Raw genomic sequence first — 22,421 nt, 5'->3', positions numbered from 1 at the left:
TGGACAGACACAGTTTCTGTGAGGTCACAAATTAGTCTGAGACCTTTGAAATGTGATTCCTTCCTAAATTTACTTCTATTCATTTATTAATTTTATTCATAGGTCAATGAGGCCAAGAAAGTCATAGACACAAGTCACTGACCAATTCAGCATTCAAATGACACATTATCTAAAAATATCTGCCTATTTTCATTCACAGTTTATAAAATACTCTGAAATAATAGACAGTATATGGCCAGTTAAGGCAGCCATTACAATTGTTCTATCCAATAAGCGTATAATCAATGTTAACTGAGCTTCAGCATGTGTCAAAACATTAGTAAACTAGCCTTTGTGTCTGTACAATCCCACTCACATCAGGACATCAGGAGGCATTTCGCTGTGCATTGACCTGGATTCTCTTCATCTCGCCTTTGCTCAGGGACCACAGACTGGCGTTAAGAGCTTTCTTTATGTAAGCGTCGTGACATAACAAACCCTGGTCACTGATTGGTTACATCTTACAGTTTAAAAATGCTTTTCTCACTTCAGTATTAGAACTTATTTAATGAACTGCAGTAGATAGGTGAGTCAGGACTATCAGACTGAGCCCAATAGAAATAACATTAGCAGGGTACACAACCTTCATGGAGATATCATTGGTTTGCTCTTCCACAGTATGGCAGTATGTATCTCCATGGAGACAAGGAGATAACACCACACAGCCAAATTACAGGTCTGATCAGTGGAGAGACGTTTTAAAGTTGTTTTTTTTTGTTGTTGTTTTTTTTTTGAGAAAGGCATCTGTGATTGAATAAATACAAGATAATGTTGAATGCCATAATGTAGAACCTTCCACGCAAAACAGTTCAAGCAAGTGGCAGACCTTCCCACAAAAAAATGTTACATAATGCACCTTTAAACAAAGTTGGTAAACAGCTCAGTTTTGGAGCAGGAGAGCAGCCAAGCAAAGGGAGGAACGGGTCCCTGAACTTATTAATTAGAGTTTAAAAAATAATTCACTGCCAGCCTTTCGCTTGGTGCTCATGAATTATACAAGTGAGCAGCATTGGGCAGCAGAGATGCGGCCCGTGCCTGGACTGCCAAGATCCTGGTCTGTAGTCCGGATTCAAACAGTGACGACAGAGGGACCAAACAACACTGCTTCACAGGGAAAGCAGTGTCAGTCAAGGCAAAGCTAAAAACAATATAGAGTACAGTGTGGGCCATTTTAGTCAAAACAAGCAAATACAAAAAGAGAAAGGACTGATGTAATGTGGCTGTTGTGTTACATGGTTCAGAATCACATAAGACAAAATATATACTAATTAGAGAATTACGAAAGCAGTGCCACCAGCTATTGTTCATTTAGAAAAAATAAGACCAAATTGTGTACTAAATCTCCCACACAGCATACCCAGATTATAAAATGTATAAATGCACTGAAATACACCAAACAGCTGTCAGCAGCTATTCACCTTCTCTCCAATTGTGTCCAATATGAAACAGGGATACTTTTGCATGACTAATTCAGCTACTATTACTGATACAATGGCACAATAAGCACTGGCCTTTATTGCTGGCTGGATGTTCATTATGTGATTAATTGCATTGTTTTATCTGGTGTGAACTTGCAAATTAATTTGTTATATTTTAGTAATCTCACTTTTTTCATCAGAGTTAACCAGTTTCACAAAAATAGTATATTATGGTCTTTGAAGGAATTTCAGGAGAGGGAATTGATACTATCAACCTATTAAATTACAATTTAGATGCTGAGAAAACTGTCAATAATTCATGATTTATTCTAAGGGTTATTTTTGAATAATCCAACAAAAAATTTTATTATTTTTATTTTTACTCATCTTACATTATTAGTTATTCAGTATATTGCCTACCTCCAAATAGGTTTGTCAAAAGTATCGAAAATCAGATACTAATCAATACCAAAACTAGTATCGAAACCAGATACTAATTTAAGTTTAACTAACTAATAATTCACAGGACAGAAATAAGCGTTTCCTGAATAGCTTTAGAACAATCTTGAGCTGTATCAAAACAAGACCACATAGACCAATGCCCTCCCATCATGCCTCTGTGCGTCCGTACATGCAGCGCCTCACGCTGGAGCACACGTGATGGAGGCCAGTGCACAGCTCTGACTGCTGCTGATGTGGCTGCCTTCACCTCCCCCTCCTCAGCTCTGCATCCTCTGTCTCCACTCACACCCAAGCATTTCTGCAAAAGACACTAGCACACTTTCCACTCTGCTACGTCACCACCAACCTGACCAGACCGCTACAGAGACTGTGGTTCAATAAGGAGAAAGATTTGGAAAATGGATTAGCGAAAGGCAGTTATCATGAATTATTGGTTGTGTAAGCTAGATCTTGGAATAACTGCAGTGCAAACAAGTATTAATTTCATCTTAAAATAGGTCTGTTTCACTGACAGCTTGGATCCAGTTTACAAATCAAAAACTATAACTCAATATATGAGAGCTGGAACAATATGTTTTGGGCCAATATTTATCGTGGGTACATTTTCTTTGCAATAATGAGGAGATTTTTTTTATTCTTGATGTAACACATTAAGATGCGATCTCTAAAGAGTAGAGTCACTTCTATGCTAATTATTAGTTCATTCTATTATTTATTGCACTTCAAGGCAGGCCTTTTAATGTTAGTATTTGTATTTGTTGGAATTATCCTCCTTTATTTTAATCTTAAACATTGAGATGAAGTAGTTTCAGTTTTATTGGTTATCACAATATTTTTCTGTAGCAATATATTGTGCTTCAAAATGTGTTATGACAGGCCTATTAAACATGTCTGTATTTTTATAGAACACTAGTGAAATATATGACATCAACACTACTGCAGACCTCTCTATAACTAATATTTTGCAAGACGATGAACAGACCAAGTATATATCTCAAGTTTAAAAGTGAAAAAAACAACTTCACACATATGATAGAGTGAAAACCACAAGTGGCCCGTCGCTACAAAGTTGAAACAGCATTTTACTAAACGAAGGCATTTATCACTTTCCCCTCGCGACCTCGACAAATCCAGCACATTCCAGCAGCAAGCGTAATGAGAAGAGTCGTGGTGTGGCTATGTGCTTGTTTCCAACTCGTAAAAAAGTGTTGAGTCAAAGTTTACAGCAGGGAATATGCAGTATATGACTGATGAGATATATATATATATATATATATATATATATATATATATAATATATATATATATATATATATATATATATATATATATATATATATATATATATATATATATATATATATATATATATATATATATGGATTTATCTCTGACAGTTATAATTACATTTAATCCAAGTGTCTGGGTAAAGTATCAATGGGAGTCATACTAAAGGAATGTGGAAAACAGCCAGCCATACATTAATTGATTTGCTATTGAAGAATGATTGGTATCAGAACAATATTTTGTGAAAACTGTTCCCTATTTACTATTGCCAAATACTAAATTTAATAGGTAACATTTTGTGACAACTCGCTTAGAAATAGTTTGGAAGTCTTAAGTAACCAGAGGATAAGCAATTACCTTGACAACCCAGCAAATATGAACAATTATTACAAACACTGTACCTGCAATTTATTTTTGCTTAATATGAAATGAACAGTTTGAAGGAAAGGTTTAATCCAACCTAAAAAAATAATATATTCTCACATCATATCTGTTATATGTGTGTGTCACTGGTCACCATTGGAGCCAATTTCACATGGCCTACTGCCGTTTCTATACCATATTATGCCACCTCAACTTTTGAGAGCTTTTAACCTTGTTAATATAACATCATTATTAGACCAATGTCCAAACTCTGGCAAAACAATGTGCACTTTGCACTAACAACATCTGCTCATAGTGTACAGAAAACGTGTGAGATGTGACAAAGGCATTTGAGGACAGGACCAGGCATATTGGTAAACTATTTTGTGACAGATATTTGAAGTGCTCAAGCGAAGGACAATGTAATGTACCGTTGTTTGTGAATGGGCACAGTGCCTTGAAGAATGTAACGCCTTAAGTGTAGTCTACGCACCTCGAGGGCCAGAGGATTAGTGCAGTAGGTCGTCAGGATTACTGCTCCTAATCAGGTCAGCGGCCTTGTCTGGAGAGAACTCAACATCCGGGTGACCACTGCGTGCCATCTCTAAAATCTGAACCAGCGATTATTGCCCGGGCTCACTCAGCTGAAGTATATCAAAGAGGTTTTATTGACATTTGGGAATAATGCTATCCTCTTATGTGCACTCAACCGCCTGCTATTCCAGGGATTTCTAAGGTCACGATCCACTTACACAGACTTCAAAGACATTCAGTAAAATTGTGTTTGAAAGGTGACTATTTAGCAGAGGCCTGACCTTTGCTTGGTTCTGTCAATTTGTCAATTTGTTTACCTTTTTACCTTGGGGCCAACCCTGTAGCTCTTATATCCAATAAGCCTTAAAACTTGTTTCTTGTCAGTAAAAACATTGATTAGATTGTTTTAGCATTAACATTGTTTAGCTTTTCTGACCCATCATATCAGTCATGCCTCTGAAAAGAGCCAGAGCATTTTATAATGATGACCAAGTCACGTGTGAATAACAGGTCTTTTAAGAATTATCCATAATTTGAGTTTAAGACCTGCTTAAAGGCATGTTCATTATTATGTAATAATTGACAGTTAGAGTGGAATATCATTGAGATCAGATGCTTGTTTTTTTTATTGTTGATAGTAATAAGAATATGAAGTCCAACAAATCCATGTGAAACCAAAGATGCTTCAGACCTCCACAGTTTAACAGCTCTGTATGCAGGGCACCTCTCAGGGGCAGGCTTGGCTGTGCATTCATGAGTAGGTGCTCAGTAGCAGCAGCAGAACATGGAACATGTATTACATAATCTGAAGCCTATAATGAATGGAGTCTTATCCAACATTTGGAGCAGCACACACAAAACAAACAAAACAAAAAAAAACAATGGGCGCATGTCACCTCTTTGAAACTGCATTAGTTCCATTGTGTTTAAATGTATTTACTTCTTTTTCAAATTCTGGTTTTGGACACATTTCCTGATCAAAACTTCCTCAATGTTGATCCTCCAGCGCATGTCCATAGGAAGAGCTGAGGGTGACCCCTGATCTCCTCCTGTGGTGTTGACACACACACCGCAACAGAAGCACTGTGCCCTTGATCCACCTATAACAATAAGGGGAGTGCCAGGCTTTCACCTGCACACCTGCTGGACACCACAGCTGACAACACAGCATTTTATAAAATATGGTCAGAAACTTTATTAGCAGCATCAGCTATACATTTGCCAGCTACTTACAGTTCTCATACCATTCTTTAGAATAATCACAAGCCCACTGGGAGACTCCAGTGGTTCCATTCAATCAATGTACTGCATTTTTCACAATAAACCTGCTGCTACACACAAAAGTACTTTAAAACAATTGAAAACCAAAATACTTAATATGGCATTTACATACAAAAATAGTTTACTGCTGTTTACTAATTTACATCTGAGCACAACTTTGCCTTTTCCCTCATTGCTACCAATTCTGTCCTTACACAACCTCCAAACTTTAAGTTTCATAATACATTTTCAGTGGATATTTGCTGGAATAAATAAACTCAAAAGTCATAATACAAGAATACATTTCCCCTGTGAACAAATGTGATTGTACGACTTCACCAAAAGCAAAAACAGGAAGCATTGTCTGAGGTACAGTTTGGCTGTGTTCTATTAAAGACAGTAACATTCTCAGCATACCACCATCTGCAATGAAGGAGAGCATGGCCGAGTGCCAGCCTCCCTCTCTGCTCCTGCTCCGCAATGTGCCCATGTGACAAAGGTAGAGTAGGCAACACTGCAGCCTCACCAACTCCACATATTCTCTCCTTTTAAAACTACTGCATATTTATCCGCATCTCTGCTACAAGCCACTGCCAGTCACCCTCCAGCAAGCTCCCGTGACTTGGGCATAATGAAAACCCCTTAAGAAATATACTGGGTGGTGGGGATTTGAAACAAAGCTGGTGGAGAGGATAAAGGGCAAGTGAGCATAACAGGGAGGACATACGATGTTATGGGAGATTTTGAAAGGCTTACTCCCAGTTGAGTCTAACATAGACTGACAGGAAAATATATGGGCGAATGAACAGCAGTTGTTGTTAAAACAGGTTTCTGTCATATTAAAGACGCATTATAAAGGATCATATGTATGTCAGGGATGTGCCGAACAAATCTGAAGCGCAGCGTTAGCTAAGACAACAGCTAGCACAGCACACAATGAGTCACGCAAAAACAGGTGGAATCTCAAGACTAAAGCGCCGCCTTTGATAAGCTAGTAAACAAAGCATTAGCATGACTTTTAGCCACAACAATCAGCAACAGCAGTACACAAAAATGTAAAAAAATATGCACTTTTAAAAAACTGTGCAAACTCTTTGTTATAACCCCAAGCAAAACTGGAATGGCTAGGTCAGTCATTTTTGCATCATGGTTACATCCAAGTTTGTCAACAAAGCATTTCATAATTCCTTCAACTGCCTTATCTAGTGAAAGATTAATATGCTTTTACAACCAATTTTTACATACATATATATGTATATATATAATATATATATATATATATATATATATATATATATATATGTATATATATATATATATATATATATATATATATATATATATATATATATATATATATATATATACACACACACAGCACTGTGTGTTTTTAGAAAGAGATAACAGACGACTAAACAGTTTACCAACTCCATAATAAAGTTGTGATTGAACTGAGAGAACTGGCAATGAGGTGAACCCCAGCGGCCCACAGCACAGCCCAAACTCAGCATTTCTCACACAGACTCCTCAGGCATGCAGCCCCCTTCCTCTGTGAAGCCTTTTATTCTCATTCAAGCCTGTTTGTGCCCCAACCGTTAGCCATTCAGTTTGCTCATTGTGCTGTTCCCTGCTTTGAGCCCAAAAGCATGTGGTGGCATGTGAAACTGAACCCTGTCATACATGTATTTAGCATAACTGGAATTTGTGTACACATTATCAGTTACTTACTTGTGGTGTTGCCTTGCATCTGGATGATACATTTTGATTCTTTGCTTGTTTCCCTTGAATTGAAGGGACGAACCCGGACAGCGACCTTTACAGATGCCCCGGACATGCTGGCAGCTCTAGGCCGACCCTTTATACAATTATGTGTATCCTTCCTGTAAGAAAAAGCAGGAAGTTAATTAATACGCCATAGAAGCATCTGTTTACCTGAACAGGGAAACAAAAATATTACTAAGTGTTTTCTTGAAATTCATTTTTTTCTTCTGGCAGGTTTCCCCCCAGGCATGTTTTTATGTTTCTCAAATATTTTAAGTAGACTACGAGAACTGGTTTGAGTTGGTGTTTGCACAACATAAACACAGTGGAACAGCACTAGATCTAAACAACATAGGAAACACATACAAAAGCCTGTCACTTGAAACAGTGCGGCCTTTATTTCTGCCACCCCAAATGTCTTTCTAATGCACTCAACCCAATTAATATCTATACATCTTTCACCCCATGTTTTCCTCGTCCTTCCAGTCAGTCAGCCATACTTGCTAAAAGCATACGCCCATGAAATCCTATCTGCCCATTTGCAGTGGACCACAGTGGGATAGAAAGCAGGGCCTAGCCGCTACATCTAATGTTGATATTGTACAGACAGGGGAACAGCTGGAGAGCTTTCTCTGTCCCAAAATTTTAATTCGCTGATTACAGGAAGTAGGCTAGTCTCATCCCCACTGCTGCTGCTGGTTGGCAACAACTGCATATTTATTTAGCAATAACTTCCAAATAGTAGCTCTCTGATAAAAGTCATTCATACACCTATTTTAATACATGTCGCTGATTTTTAAGGGTAGTGTATTCCAAAACAAAAATGCGCAATGACAAATGGGATTTCAGTCTTGTCTATACAAATCCTACCCACTCATCAATATAACGTAATTAGATGAAGAAACATATACATATATGATACTTAATACTGTATTTAGTTGCAATATTACATCCAAATGGGTGCCAATGGATAATTAAGAAGTAACGGACCAAAGTATCAGGCTCCCAGACAGAGACACTTGCCTGTGTATGACTAGCTTACAGCTAAATCTAACAAACTACCGAGCGACAGCTGGCACTCTATTCATCTGTAATACCTCTGTTGTGCATCGTGAGTCCAAACTGCTCATCAAATGATGTTACTTACCCTTAAATAATCTCACCGAGGTCACACCAAAACCATAGGATAGCGGCGAGTAGTATCGTGAGCTAGCAGGCGTCAAAATTTGTTGTTTTTATCACAATCCCGTCTCATGAAATCTGCTAATAAGTCCGCGTAGATGCAAACCACCCATTATAAAGATATCCTCCGGTGGATTATCACTGAAATGTTGTTTAAATCCTTAGTTTGTATTTTTTTGTTGAAGGCGGACGTCTTTCTGCGCCCGAGCGGAGAGAAGAATTGATGTATCGCTTGATTTACCGAAGAGATTACGTCAACTCCCTCTGTGCGTGGTAAGTGGCAGTTAAGCCGACCAATCAGAGACAAGATATCAGTGTCTAATGTTGCAGATAGCCAATAGTAAGCCAGAGAATCAGAGATCTTGGGCGGGGCCATTTTTTCCCAACGTGACGCCACACTGCAGGATTTCTCCCACCGCTCCCAGTACTGTCACCGCAACACCCACTGTGATCATAAAGAGCGCCACCCAGCGAATAAAAAGAGCTTTACCTAAAACCCGGGGTTTCTTTATGAGCGTCACTTATTTGGCATGTGGATTATTTCTAGAACATGTTAGAAAATACAGTACCGTTGATTTAAGGAGATAACAGCAAAGCAACTTATAGAAACCAGAGACACGTGACGAAATCAAACCTATGTAACATTAAGTAGACACAATTTGTATCATTTTTATATCAATTATGGGTTTAAAACACATTTAACACATTATCTACATTCCTCGTCTAAGGCTTCTTAGCTAGAAATTATGTGCAAATCTTAACAACTCCTGAAACTCTTGCAGAATGCATTATATGCGATTACATGATGCATTGCCCAGTGCGGGGTAACAAATAGTTGACAAGTTGTGTACATATGTGCATCATTTATTTCAATCAAAACTTTAGTTTCCAAAACCAGTATGTTATATGAAATGACTTCCTGTACAGTTAAGGTCACTAAGATCATGTTAGGTACCATGTGATTCAAGAGGCTGTTTCTGAATAGGGAAATCCAGGGCTCATATGAACAGAGTTGGTTACAATATGCTCCTAGTGTTCATGCTACATTCATAGGTAAATTTAGCTTGGACAGTTTCTCAGTCTAAGAATTTCAAATCATCAATACTGCAGCTGCTAGAAGGAGTACGATCTGAAGTCTATAATTATAGGGCTAGGTCACTAATTATTTGAAGAATGGAAACACTGTCGTGATTCTGTCACAAGTAGGGGCTAGCAACTCTATTAAGCCCCAACCATGCTCCCATACACAGAAACTTCAAATAATAACTTTAATGGCTCCAAAACACAGTATTACAATCAAATGAGAAGCAATAAGGAAAACTAGCCTCAGCGATAAACCTGTTGTAGGAAAAGTCCTTTTGCAGCATATAACAATATCATTAGGTCTTGTTCAATATTTGTAAATATTTATACTATATTTTTACATAAAACTCATGAGAAAAAACGTAAAAGTTTTAGCTTTATTATATTTTTAACCACGATAATGGTTTGTGACAAAGAGGGTAAATGCATGAGGGAAAAACAAATCAGGTCTCCTTTCTCATTAAAAATGTTTTAGGTGATTTGGGACCAATCCCTTACTGAAGTCTAGACAGGTTTCATCTTGAGGTCATTGCCGGCCACTCTGCTTCTCTCTCATCCAAGCATGGATCCTCTCCTTTAGCTCAGGAACTAGAGAAGACATTTCAATTAAGATCAGTTCCTCAATGACAACAATGATCTGGACTGGTTCAAAGGTCACGAGCAGAACCATGCTTGTGGTTACCTGACTCCAGCATGCTCTCGGTCAGCGGCTGTCTGTTGAAGGGGTCAGTGGGAGAGTTGAGCAGGTGGCGCAAGATGATGGATCGATCCATAATGTTCCCAGAAGGCAGCATCACAGGGTCAGTCATCAGAGTGTCCATCAGAGGGTCTGTTACCACAAAGACACATGGATAATAAAATACACACATGATCTCCTGCCACATTTGCTTTCAGTGATATTTGCCAGGGCTATTATTATGTGCTGTTAGAGAGTGACCATATTAGTATTTTTTTATTATTATTTTGTTTATTACACAACATTTAGAATGTATATTTTTATAACTGATTTAAGCAAAAGCTGTTATTGCAACTACAATTAGATTAATTGTACAGCACTAAAATACAATTAAGACACTACAGCATGCTTTGGTCATTGTAACAACTAATTATGGGAAGTTGCTTGTTATTATGAAAGCCACATGGTGGATATATCAAATAAAAACAAGTAGCCTAGATTGAAATGTCATAAGGTTGTTACAGTAGAACTTGAACGCCACAAAAATAAAACTGGTGCGGGGGATCCCGACCACAATGAAAGCTGATCCTCAAACCTCCTGTCCAACACACTTTACCCGACGGCGGTGGGTTCATTGGTGAATGTGAATATCAAAGGAGGTATGCAGAACACATTCTCTGTCTAGATTATATTAAGTCTGTGGTCAGAGCGTGGAATAGCTCTAAGCCGACTATATGATCTCCGTGAGCCACAAAAATCCTTGGCAAATGTCTGGAATTCCACAAAGACACAAGCTGTGAGGATCCTGGCTGTCCCCACTGGGTCATGAGGGTCAGATTTATAAACCAGGTTGTGCAAACATCACTGCACTATAACTGTCTTTGTCATAATAAAAACCTAAATATTTTAATCTTATCTTTTAAAAAGGGGTTTGATTAAATGTTTTTCCTCAAAATTGCATACCCTTATCAAAATTGCATTAACTAGTCCCTTATAAAGCGCAGGAAAGTAAGAGGCACACACCTTTGAACTCATCTGGTGCATCGCTGTAGTCCATTTCAGACTGGGAGTTTTTGGCGACTATTTCTTCCACTTTCTCTGACAGCAGCTTAAATTTCTCAATGGCTATGGAGGATTTTATACCAGCTTTTCTCATCTTTGAGATCACCTCTTCAAAGAGTTCTCTGCTGTAAGAACGCTAAAAACAAAACAAAAAATATGTCAGAAAAATACTGCAAATGGGGAAGGTTTTCTCCGATTGATTGTGTATAAACAGTTCCAACAAGATATTAAAGCTTTTGTGCACACAGACTAAAGGGAAAGTATTAGGACTTCAAAAAAGAGTGTTTTTTAATAACTCATCTTAATGAGTAAATGCTAACCTGGTCATCTGCAATAGCTTTAGCAAAGCGGGCACAGTCGAGTTGCAGGTAGATATCAGTCAACTGGTCGAGCAGCTTCTTGGGCTCAAAGCCGTATTTTTCAGGGTTCTCCACCTTAAGGTCCCGACATTTGGGGCCACAAAGCTGTTGGAGATTATAGTTCAGCATTGCAGCTAAGCGAGGTCCAAGCTCCTGTAAAAAGTTGTCAAATTAGACTCAGTTTTTTAAATTCTGTTTTGTTGTTTGAAACAATTAAAGAATCAAACACTCACAGGTCGGAGGAAAGGCTTCTGAACTTGCTTTGTGAGAATGTGAAACATTTCAACTGTTTCAGTGGCAAGGGCCAGGTAAGACCGAGAGACACGCTCATCCTGAGTCAACTGGGACTGACGGCTCTGCTGCTGCTCCTGCAAAAATAATTTCTGTCAATATAGATTGAACAACTATTGCACTGTTACACTGGTTGTTTATTTGTGTTTATTTGATCAGGACATTCCATGTTATTGAACATGGTATGCATTCTCTAAAGACAGGCATGGTCTCTCCATATCAAAACAAGTATGGATGCTTACAAAACAAAAAGAAAGGAAGAAAAAAAAAAAGAAAAAAAAAAAATTACAAAAATATCACAGGAGACTGAAAACATTGCGGATTTCTGCAATGAGTGAAACTAAGCTGAAATAAGCACATCTGACTGGACAGTTTGGTTCTGGCTTGAGATTTGAAGTCCTTGAAGTAGGAGACATCTGTAACAGGTGTGAATGCTGGACGTACTCTTATGATTCCACGTATCACCCTCATTCCATCTAACAACATCTTTCCATTCACCTTACGCCGTAAACCGTTTCCAATGAGACCATGCTTTGCTATGACTGTGAATAAGTCACAGGGTCAATCTTTACAGTGTGTAGGGGTCTTCTGCATAAGAGATTTCTTCAGCCATGGCCAATTCTATGTTGCTGCCAGTAGAATTGGTAGATCAAATAGACTTCAAATTCTTGAGCTAGATGAATAAACTAAGAAAAGCGTCAATTTCTGAGTAATGTTATTTATAAAGAGGAACTCACACTGTAAAAGCATCTCTTAAAGAAGCCACAATGTATACCCTCAAGTTCTGAAAATATGGCAAGACTGTGGAGGGGTTTGTGCTGTTTTAATAAAATCCATAACATAATTTTATTGTTACTTCCTGCTCCTTTCACCTGATACCATCAACTTCAACAATACAGTGGCACACAACAGTCTGGTACATCTTCTACAGGCTGTCCTAGTTCTCTAAATATGGCAGAGTGTGAGAGTGAATGCGGGACAGTACAAAGAGGTCCATGGCTACAGTCTTATACACCAGGGAACATGGACCCCGGAAGGTGTGTGAAGTGTCTTGGCCAAGAACACGATAACAATATGAACTACGGACACTGCTGGCCCTGAACCTGTTATTCTCATTGCGCTCCCACCCCAGAACTAACCAGGTCCAGCCATGCTTAGCTTCCAGAAGAGAATGTGCACCTTCAAGGTGGTGAGGCGGCTACTCTAAAACATTAAATGGTGTATTTTATTTATTTATTTTATTATTTATTTTAAAAACAAGCAGACAGACCCTTGGCAGTTGCTCCCACTGTTCCTTGTTCTTCATCTCCTCTTGCACTTCATGAATCCTCTTCAAAGATTCAAGGCTCTCGTCCAACAAGAAGGTGGTGTCATTGATGAGCATGTTGATGTAGCGCACAAACTGTTTACCAGAGCTAAAGGGGCAGACAGAATAAAAGGGCATGTTAGGTCGCATTAGAAAACCAGACTGGCAGATGTTATTTTAAAACTCACTTGAACTCCTCCATAAAGGTGCCATGATGACCCATGTTTTGCCACAGACTCTTGAAGATCGTACTGATATGGTACCGTATGGTAAACTTGTCATAAAACTCGCTAGTCGCACCAGTATGCTCAACATCTGGACAACCAATAAAACAATTTACTACCTGCCCACAGAATGGGTCTAGTTCAAATGTTATGCGGTTACATTACCAGTATAAAATTTCATGAGGGCTGGGACTAGCTGTTTGATAGACAGAGGGTGGTTTTCCATCATTTCAAAGAATCGCTGAGTTCGAGGCTGCACTGCAGGGTTAGTGACGAACAGCACCTCCACTAACTTAGCAATCAGGTAGGGGTTTCTGATGTAGTTCTGACTGCAGATGAAGACGATCAGGAAGGTCACAATGTCCTGCACACAGGGCTCATATAAAACCTGGGGGGAATACCTACAGAACAAAAAAAGAAATAAATCAGTCCAATGAGGTCAAAGGATGTAATGGTGTAGAGCCAAGAGACAACACTTACTGCACAACAAAAAGCAGAAATTCAGCCACATCCTCGATGTAGAACTCTGGCAGAGCAGCAAAACTTTTGGGGACCTCAGGGTTCAGGGGCAGGGTCATGCTATGTGAAGATGAATACAGTTATTCTTGTGTCTGCTTTAACTTTATAGAAAACATTAGAGAAATAGCATGGTGAAGTCTCACTGGGGGTAGGCGGGGTCCACCATACGAAGGATGAGCTGAATGACAGTGCTGTAAAACTGCAGAGATCTCCGGAGCAGGTTCTCATCCAAAAGACCCACATCAGCACAAGCTTTGGCGCGCACTAGTTTCTGAGAAGAGAGTTAATGGAGTAGAAGACATGTAAATAAATATACTGTCATACATTTCAAAATGTCAAGTGAGCCACATATACCTTAAGCTGAGTTTTGCATCTTTTGAGCATCTCCCTATGTCGACTAGCTAAGGGAGAGTCTTTCCATTGACTTTCACTGTTCTTCAGTTCTTCTACAGTCCTACAATGACAAAACAGATGACAGAGGTGTTACACAGGTGTTAAATGATAAAACAAGGGGAATTGTGCATGTTCGTGAATGCTTGACCTGTTGAGCTCCCGAATAGCCCGCAATCGGCGGATGTAGCGCCTACAGCTTGGCAGGATGGATAAATGATGAGTGTGCAAAGTCAAAAAGAAACACTCTGTGGGAAATTTGGGGTCTGAGAACTTTGAAGGGTCCTCATCTGTCAAATTCAAAAAAGAAGAAAGAAGAAGAAAAAATAGCTATGACTCAGGCATTTTTTATTTCAATTTTTAATTAGTAATCTATATTAGGTGTACTTACGTAGTTCTGTTAGCCATGTCTTGAGTTCCTCCATAGTAGCTTTGAGGCGTGTCTCTTCTGGACTAACAGCAAGGCGACATCGTGGGTGAAAAATATAAAACGGGTCCACAGTCTCCAGCTTGATCTTCATGCTCAGCTGCTGCAGCACCCACAAGAAGTTCAGCATGAAGCCATCAGTCGACACAAGATTGTCATTGGTCTAGACAAAGAGAAAACATACAGTATGAACCACTATAAACTGTACAATACGAATAATATTTTTACAGTTACATAAAAAGTCTAAAAGAATATTAGGGCTAATAGTCTAACCTGCATCTGGGCTTTTTTCACATTGTAGTTGACAAGAGCTGCCATGTAGTTGAGGGCCAAGTCACGAGTTTCTCCATTTAGTAAAATGTTATGGAGTATTTTGAAGAGGTCCCCCTGATGATGAAATAAAATTGGTTCACAATTTTACAATTATAAACAAAAATATGCCTAACAGATACAAAAACAAGACGTACTCTTGCAGATTCCAAGTAGTGCTGTAAAGACTGGCTGACGACTCGGGTGTTCTCCATTGTGATGGCTGGGCCAGAGAAATACTTGTCCCCAACTTTAGTCTGAGCAAGAACAAGGATCAAGTAATATTCAAGTGTCTGTTCATTGCATTGAATACACAGAGGAATTCTTCATTAATTGATAAACTTACATCATCCTCAGCAAAAACTGAGAGGCTGAAGAATGCTCCCAGATAAGAGAGTCTCTGGATCTCTCGCCCACAGCCAGGGCTCACAGTTTTGGGAGACCAAAGAGGCAATGATGTTACCTACAAGAAAGGAAAAAAAAACATGTCAAAATTTTTATTCAAGCACTTGACAAAGTGTCAGATTATGAGAAGAATCTAAGTAAAAATTTCTGCTTACCAAGTTGCACACTGGATGTGTCTTTCCAAATTTTATGTCACATAACTCAGCTAATGCCTTAGGGTAAAGAAATAAATTATTTAAAAGAATACGGAAAAATTATTTACTGAATAGATCTAATGTAGCACGTTTTTATACACTACTCTTTTCAGAGGAGAGGCAGTAATAGGCTACACGTACATCCTTTGAATGCCAGAAACTCATTAAGACATGAATCCTTTATTTTTCAACATTATTACTAACACTACGTATAGCTGCAGAAGGTAATGTTAAAAAAGAATTTTCTTACCATTAGAGGATATTTAAAGTTGTCGCTGTCGAAGGAACATTCTTTCACTGCCAATGCCAGACCATGGAGGATAGGAATGAAGATCTGAAATGAAACAAAAGTTACATCTAAGCAAATTAGTGAATGAAATATAGCAATACATGTTGGATAATCTGAGACAATTTTAAATTCTCATTATCTAATTACAAGTTACAATCAAGTTATAATTTTCTTTACAGGACAGTAATGGAATGATAACTAAAATGAAAGGACAGTGTTTTGTTGCAGTCCCCATCCATATTATTATCCAAAAAATTAAAACCATGTTTCCTGTAATATGTTTGCTTGCTGAACAGTGACTCTACCGTATTTTAAAATCATGAGCCATGTTAGATGCTTATTTAACACTGCAGTCCACTTTCACCTGTCTGAACACTTCGTCCTCCTGGTGGGTAATGCGGACCAGTTCTTGTATAAAGCCATAGGGAAGGTTGCGACACAGCATATAAGGGACCAGCAGAGAAGGCTGCAGAGGACTCCTGCATGAGTAAAAGAAAGATGAACATTCAGCAATAACACATGTAGGCCGTGAGCGAGCTGAAAATAGTTTCCATGGAGACTGGGATGCAATACAAAGGAATAGAGTAGAGCACACCAATAGCAAATGGCAGATAAACAAAGATATGATGATTAGATATGTCTAATGCGCTTCTTACCGGGGATGGGTCAGGGCGCCTTGAAGAACCAGAGCGACATGGGAGATACACTGGGAGCGAATGTTGCTGAGGAGCAGGCTGACATTTGGTTGGCTACACATCTATGAAAAACACAGGACAAGACACTTTCAGAGGTGTTGGAAAATGATGCTACCAGTTTTAAAGAAAGTCTCCCATGACTCAATGTGATTTCAGACACAATGTTCTCATTTTGAGGGACATACTGTGCTTTCACCAGTACAGTGCTTCATTACAAATGTCAACTGACAGGGGAAAGAGACTTAAACTTGCAAAAAGAGGATTGATTTTGAAAGTTCACATGAGCTAAGAGGTTTATCTTATTAAGTGCATAAGACACAGAAATGATAAAATGTTAATATTGTAAAAATTGTACCTTGGGAGCTTTTCTTTCCTCCATACCAACACTGTCAAAGCGCTCAATGAGGTAGTTCAGCATCTCTGTCTCTTTACAGGTTTCGATGGTGAAACGGTCACCTGCAGAGCTGCAGGACAGGCTCCCCCCACATGCACCAAGACTAAAAACAAAAACAATGACAAAGGACATTTAGACAAACGAAATGGTAGTGCATGCCTGTACTGCACAAAAGGTTAGTTATTTTCAGAATCCAGAGTAAAGTAAATGACAAAAATACATAAAAAAACAAAACAAACAAACTGTAAGACATAATCTGTAAAACATGAGGCAGCAAGCAAAAGTCATCCAGCCATTTCCAAAATTAACCATGTAGGATGTTTTTGACTAGTACCTGAAAAAATAGAACACAATGAATGAGTGGGTTAAAAGAAGTAACCTAAACAATGTGCTTGTTGTATTGCAACGGCAACATCATTAGAAATCATTTAAAAGTATTGTTTTTAATGTATCAAAATAGTAATATAGTATAGTTTAGTTCTATTAATATTAATATAGTTTTATTAACAATGGCCAGAATTGAACAAGTAGAATTTGAGCCTATAAATGTATTGAACTTACCATCTCTCTATTCATGAGTGCCTTGAGTGCGTATTATACAATCAAAAGTGTTTATCATTTTATGTACTTATTACATATTTTATCATAGTTGTTGTACTGTACATGTTTTATTCTATTGCATAGCCCTTCTTGTTGATAATATTTTCAAAGCGCTTCCCCTACCTCTCCAAAAGGTGCATGGACATAGTGGTTTAAATATAGACAGGCTCTATCGATCGCTCATTCGCTTCACCTTGGTGTGTGCTGTTAGAGGAACCGCACACTTTACAAGCACAAAGCACACACCGTGCGGCAGCGTGTACCTGGACCCAAACTGAACCCGAGAAAAATCCTCCTCCTCCTCAGACTCTTCATCACTGCTGTCCTGATTCATGTCAGACAGTGCAAAGAACAGGAACGACAAGGGGCTAACATAAAAGTGGACCAGACAAGGAAGTGAGGAAAGAAAACAAACAAAGTGAAGGTAAGAAAGAAAAAGAAGAAAATATGAAGATAAACATAGGAAAACCAAACATACTATAAAACAAAAAACAAAGGAAAAGAAAAGACCAAAGATGCTAACAAATACAAATGTATAGATATTAGAAGAACCTATAACTGCCACACAAAAACCTCTGAAGCCTGTTTCAATAAAGAGATGGCTATATCTGAGCCAGACTTACTACCAGCAGCAAACCATGCATTGTTAAAGTCATTAAGATAGTAATACAATACATCTATATATTTTAAGGGATGGGACTTAATGATCATTACACTTTCTTAACTATGCCAGACCCAGATGAACTACATGTTTGAGTAGTACAGTTTTTTGTTAGTTGTTAAAAAAACGGCCATGCACAAATCTTTTGAGATACCTAGATGGTGGAATCCTGGTAGCAAATGCAGCATGTCTAGCCCTCGTTCGAGGTGAAGGAGGCACCACAGGAAGCGGTGCAGTGGATGAATGGTTAGGAGCCCTGGGGAAGTTCAAAGACTGGGGGCTGGGTGGGGGCAGAGGGACCGGGGTGTTTGGTGGGACAATGGGTCCTACTGAGCTGGGAGATGGACCAGAGAAACTAAACGGTCTGTACCCAGAGCTAGATGGAGAAGGAGGTACCCAAGGAGTAGAAACGGCATAGGGCCGATAACGCTGGGAGATGGGCATAGGGGCAGAGGGAGAGTTTAATGCATGTCTGAGACCAGCTGTAGCAGGTGGGCTGGGGGGAACAATAAACTGAGGAGTGACTGGTGTGGATGGTAAAGAAGAAGAGGAGGAACAAGGGGATGGAGAGGTCCACGTGGCTGCATCCAAAGCCATTGGGTGAGGACTACCACACCCATAAAGACTGAAAATAACATTGAACGTTTAATGATAAACAGCTTAAATAGTAGTGACAGATATGACTCTTTATCACAAGTTCTGTGTATTAAATGCTAAAAATGCTAAGACTTGCCTGGACAAAGAGCTGGCTCCGAAGGAGGCCGTATTGGGGCCCATAGGGCTGCCACCTTGGCTGGAGGGCTGTACCAGGGTCAGGCGGTGGTCAGGAGATTTGGCTGCTGCTATTGGCTGAGAGGTGGCAGTCAAGCTCGCAAAAGGGTTATGGACTGAAGACTGTGTGGACATCGTCAAAACCTCCATCAGGATCTGACTGATCAGGTCTTTGAAGTCAGCATAGACTGCACAAATCATAACATATTGCTTAGAAAACATATATAGAACAGTATGGTGTTTTTAAACATTCACTATTGTTGATAAAGCCTACCATCTTTAGGGTTGTGCTGAAAGTCAGCAGCAAGTGAAGGGAGAAAGATGACATCTCTGTCCTGCTCCTTCCATGACACACGCAGGATCTTACACATGAGCTGCAGAGCCTGCTCCTCGGACACATCTGAGTTTGAAGCTGCTTCCTGAAGCAGTAAAGAGAGTAGTTAGTAGTAGTTAGAGTAGATACACTCTGGCAACAAAAACTGAAAAGTAATGCTTTCATTTACCTTTTCAGTCAAGTTTCTCTTTTCTCTGCGATCACTGTCATCCACCTCCATGTTCTCTATTCCTGAGTCCACGTCCACCTGGGACATGCTGCAATAGACGATTTTATGAACAGTAGTTCTGAGTAGAACTGAATCTTCACACATATTAAGAAACCACTAACATAATTATTTAGTGTGTATAACACACATTTACTTTCTCATAATTTTAATGCAACCAAATTGTACCTCTTTTCACAGGAGGCCGTATCTATATCCATGCTCTGTGATCGGGACAAACTCTGGGACTGGGTCTCAAGGCTATTGGAAGGAGAACTGGAGAGGGAACTCACACCCTCACTGCTCTGACTCCCAAAAGCCACTCCTACAAACAAAAGTCAAGAAACATGTCTTATAAAAACCCTGGACAGAAATTTGTTATTTGTGCTTAAATATTATTAGTCATCAAGTTCCTACACAGTGGCACATTCAAAGGTGAAAATGTGTAACACAAAATGGTCAAAGACAGATGGTTCTGTTAAAACACTCCACATGAGTACTCCATAAACAAAAGAAAACAAAGGATACAGTTTCACCCACATGAGCTGCTTTTTCTAGAGCCAGTGAAATATTCAGCTTGCTTTTTCATATTTCTAGGACACTAATGGTCATGATCACAGCTTTAACAGTTAATGCTTTTACTGGTCAAATATCAAGGTCACAAAGATAAAGGTATCTTTCTGAGAGCTATAACCAGAGGTGTAAAGGTTATTTTATTTATTTATTTATTTTTTGTGAACAACTCGAAGTGCTAAAATGTCTTGACACTTATTAACTATTTGCTAGAAGGACTAAAGGACGATTCTTACCAGACGTGCCCATGGGGGATGTGGCAGGGGTACCACTGTGGACATTAAGCCCCAAAGACTGAGAGGCCGCTGATGGCATGGGCTGATTTGCACCTGAGGGTCCGGGAAGGGGTCCAGGCGGGGTCTCTCTCTGTGGGGAGGTCAAAGGTGTGCTGAGGGGGGTACAAGGCTGTGACGTAGGCCCCCCTGCCAGTCGGGCCAGTCTCCTTCGACGAATCTTGAATGACAATTTAAATTCAATTTAGTTACAAAAAATATATAAAAAAGACAAACCTTAACCTCCCTGTATCATATATACAAAACACATGTCTAACGTTCACCCATACGGTACATGCATTTTACAAGTTAAATTGTTTTTTTAAATCTAGATGAAATATGCATGGTGCGTATGAAACGAAGCAATAGTCCACTTGGCCAAATACCGGGGCACGTTGGGGAGCGGGGATTGCACAATGGTGGCCCAGTTTGTTTTTATGCTGAGTCGCCTTCCAGGCTAATTTTCGGATGTTAGCAAAACAACGTTAGCAAATGACAGCTAGCGTTCTCCAAACGACACGTCAATCAAGTCAGACACAATTAAACGACGACAAACTCTAAATTCATCAAAGAAAACAACATGTATACAATCTGAACACTATCTCTAATATGGATCAATTTAGCAGGAGCTAGTGAGTAAGCATCTTACTCCGGTGAAAATAATGAACACTGACAGGAAGGTTTGACAAAAGACTATCGTTGATCTGCCAAAGTGAACAGAACTATCCGGGTATATTCTCCATTAGAGTTTTAAACTAGCGCCAGGGAGTCTCTTATAAGTCTGTCACGTAGTTCATTTAACTCTCTCGTTGTATTTTTGTCTTTAGAACTTAAGGCTAGCTTGTGTTCATGAGAAACACTGGTAACGTTAGCAGTAGTATCAGGAGACACGGACTTCCACATAATAAAACCCCTTTAAATATCTGTATGTCACATTCTATTTAGATTAAAGGTTAGTATAAAAGTTTATTGCGCTAAATTTACGTTTTTCTACTTTGTCATCTTACCTCATCTGCGCTCAACTCCTCCATTGCAGCTAAATTAGCTTAGCTCCCTGTTTCACTTTCAGCTGCCTTCTAATGTATGCCAGCCAGAGCCAGCTAGCTAGCTTCTATCTGAACTAAAAATGCATAGTCAAGCTCCTCTTGTAAATGGGTGTCAGCAGTGATTGTCTTCGAGTCAGTAACCAGCGCGCTAATATATATAGGATGGCAACAAACTGCTCCCCAAAACAAGATTTTGTTCGATTTACAAGGAATGAAACAAAAAGAAAAGCGGCTAGCTAGCGTACGTCAAAATACAACAGCGGCCATTTTGGATCTACACCACCGGGGTCACGTGACTCGAGAGCTATACATTGATATAAGAGTAGAGGACATCCCAAATGTATATGAGGCACCAGGGCTGTACAACAGTTATAAGACACCGTTTTTATTTATTTAAGACAACTGACCTGGAAAGGCTTTCAGATGTCACACTGCTTTGTTTTGACACGTTTTTTATTATTATTATTTTCATTCTTTTTTTTAGAAATGAGCGTCAAGAAATAAGAAAATATATTTACACGTTGTAAAATCGTACATTAACACAGAACAGTCATTTTATTTCAGCCAGCTGAAAAAAGCGACTATCCAGCAGCAACCTTGACACCAGTGCCACCTAGTGGTGTAACTATAGAAGACTGAAATAAGGCCACATAACTCAAGAACTATTCCTTCAGTGTAATTTCCACATAGCTAAGCTCATGCATTTTTCTTGAAAACTTGCTTGCAGATTTCTCCTTCACAGTACAGCTCCTACAGAGGCAAAAGACAGCAATGATCATTATTTGCTCCACTTTTCACAAACAGAGTTGTGCTTGTATTTGAGTCATACCAAGTGTAATTTGTCATCTTCGATCCAGTGAGTCCAACCTCGGTTCTTCTTCTCTCCAGTCTGTTCACACACCAATTTATGTCCCTCCCACTTCACCAGTGACTGCACAGATGGCACACCAAAAGCAAGCAATTGGTGTATGGACAAAACAACATTATGAATAGACATTAGAAAGAAAATAACATTATTTAGAGCAGTTTA

The 22,421-nt window shown here is 39.1% G+C and overlaps 1 protein-coding gene across 2 annotated transcripts; it reads right to left on the bottom strand.

Moving 5' to 3' along the window:
- Window positions 1–9,560: 9,560 nt before the first annotated feature.
- On the bottom strand, window positions 9,561–21,684 carry ube4b (ubiquitination factor E4B, UFD2 homolog (S. cerevisiae)). 2 transcript variants are annotated; one of them, XM_055158827.1, is made up of 29 exons: window positions 21,353–21,684; window positions 20,310–20,526; window positions 19,690–19,825; window positions 19,465–19,552; window positions 19,236–19,380; window positions 18,924–19,149; window positions 18,345–18,815; window positions 17,793–17,897; window positions 16,891–17,032; window positions 16,497–16,597; window positions 16,205–16,319; window positions 15,802–15,885; window positions 15,513–15,569; window positions 15,299–15,415; window positions 15,111–15,209; window positions 14,917–15,030; window positions 14,608–14,806; window positions 14,368–14,506; window positions 14,181–14,280; window positions 13,970–14,097; window positions 13,788–13,886; window positions 13,473–13,708; window positions 13,272–13,398; window positions 13,048–13,192; window positions 11,720–11,854; window positions 11,448–11,639; window positions 11,089–11,263; window positions 10,072–10,218; window positions 9,561–9,977 (listed from the first exon to the last, which is right to left on the bottom strand). In XM_055158827.1, the coding sequence occupies exons 1-29, from the start codon at window positions 21,374–21,376 to the stop codon at window positions 9,916–9,918; spliced, it is 4,125 nt and encodes a 1,374-aa protein (XP_055014802.1). In that variant the 5' UTR covers window positions 21,377–21,684; the 3' UTR covers window positions 9,561–9,915. The 2 variants fall into 2 exon arrangements, with proteins under 2 accessions (XP_055014802.1, XP_020785271.2); XM_020929612.2 differs by lacking the exons at window positions 17,793–17,897; window positions 18,345–18,815 and having other exon boundaries at window positions 21,353–21,683.
- Window positions 21,685–22,421: the final 737 nt, after the last annotated feature.

This window comes from Boleophthalmus pectinirostris, unplaced genomic scaffold (genome assembly GCF_026225935.1).
Source record: "Boleophthalmus pectinirostris isolate CB_2022bp ecotype Guang Dong unplaced genomic scaffold, ASM2622593v1 HiC_scaffold_229, whole genome shotgun sequence".
NCBI classification, from domain to species: Eukaryota; Metazoa; Chordata; class Actinopteri; order Gobiiformes; family Gobiidae; genus Boleophthalmus; species Boleophthalmus pectinirostris.
This window is presented reverse-complemented; position numbering and strand designations above follow the sequence as displayed.

Bases quoted from the DNA above. Each gene is read 5' to 3' on its own strand.
- ube4b (XM_055158827.1), bottom strand. From the start codon at position 21,376: ATGGAGGAGTTGAGCGCAGATGAG. The intron at 16,598-16,890 runs GTACAATTTTTA...TGTTTTTCATAG, and splicing joins AGGAAAGAAAAGCTCCCAAG to ATGTGTAGCCAACCAAATGT. The intron at 13,709-13,787 runs GTAAGTGTTGTC...TTTGTTCTGTAG, and splicing joins TTTCTGCTTTTTGTTGTGCA to GTATTCCCCCCAGGTTTTAT.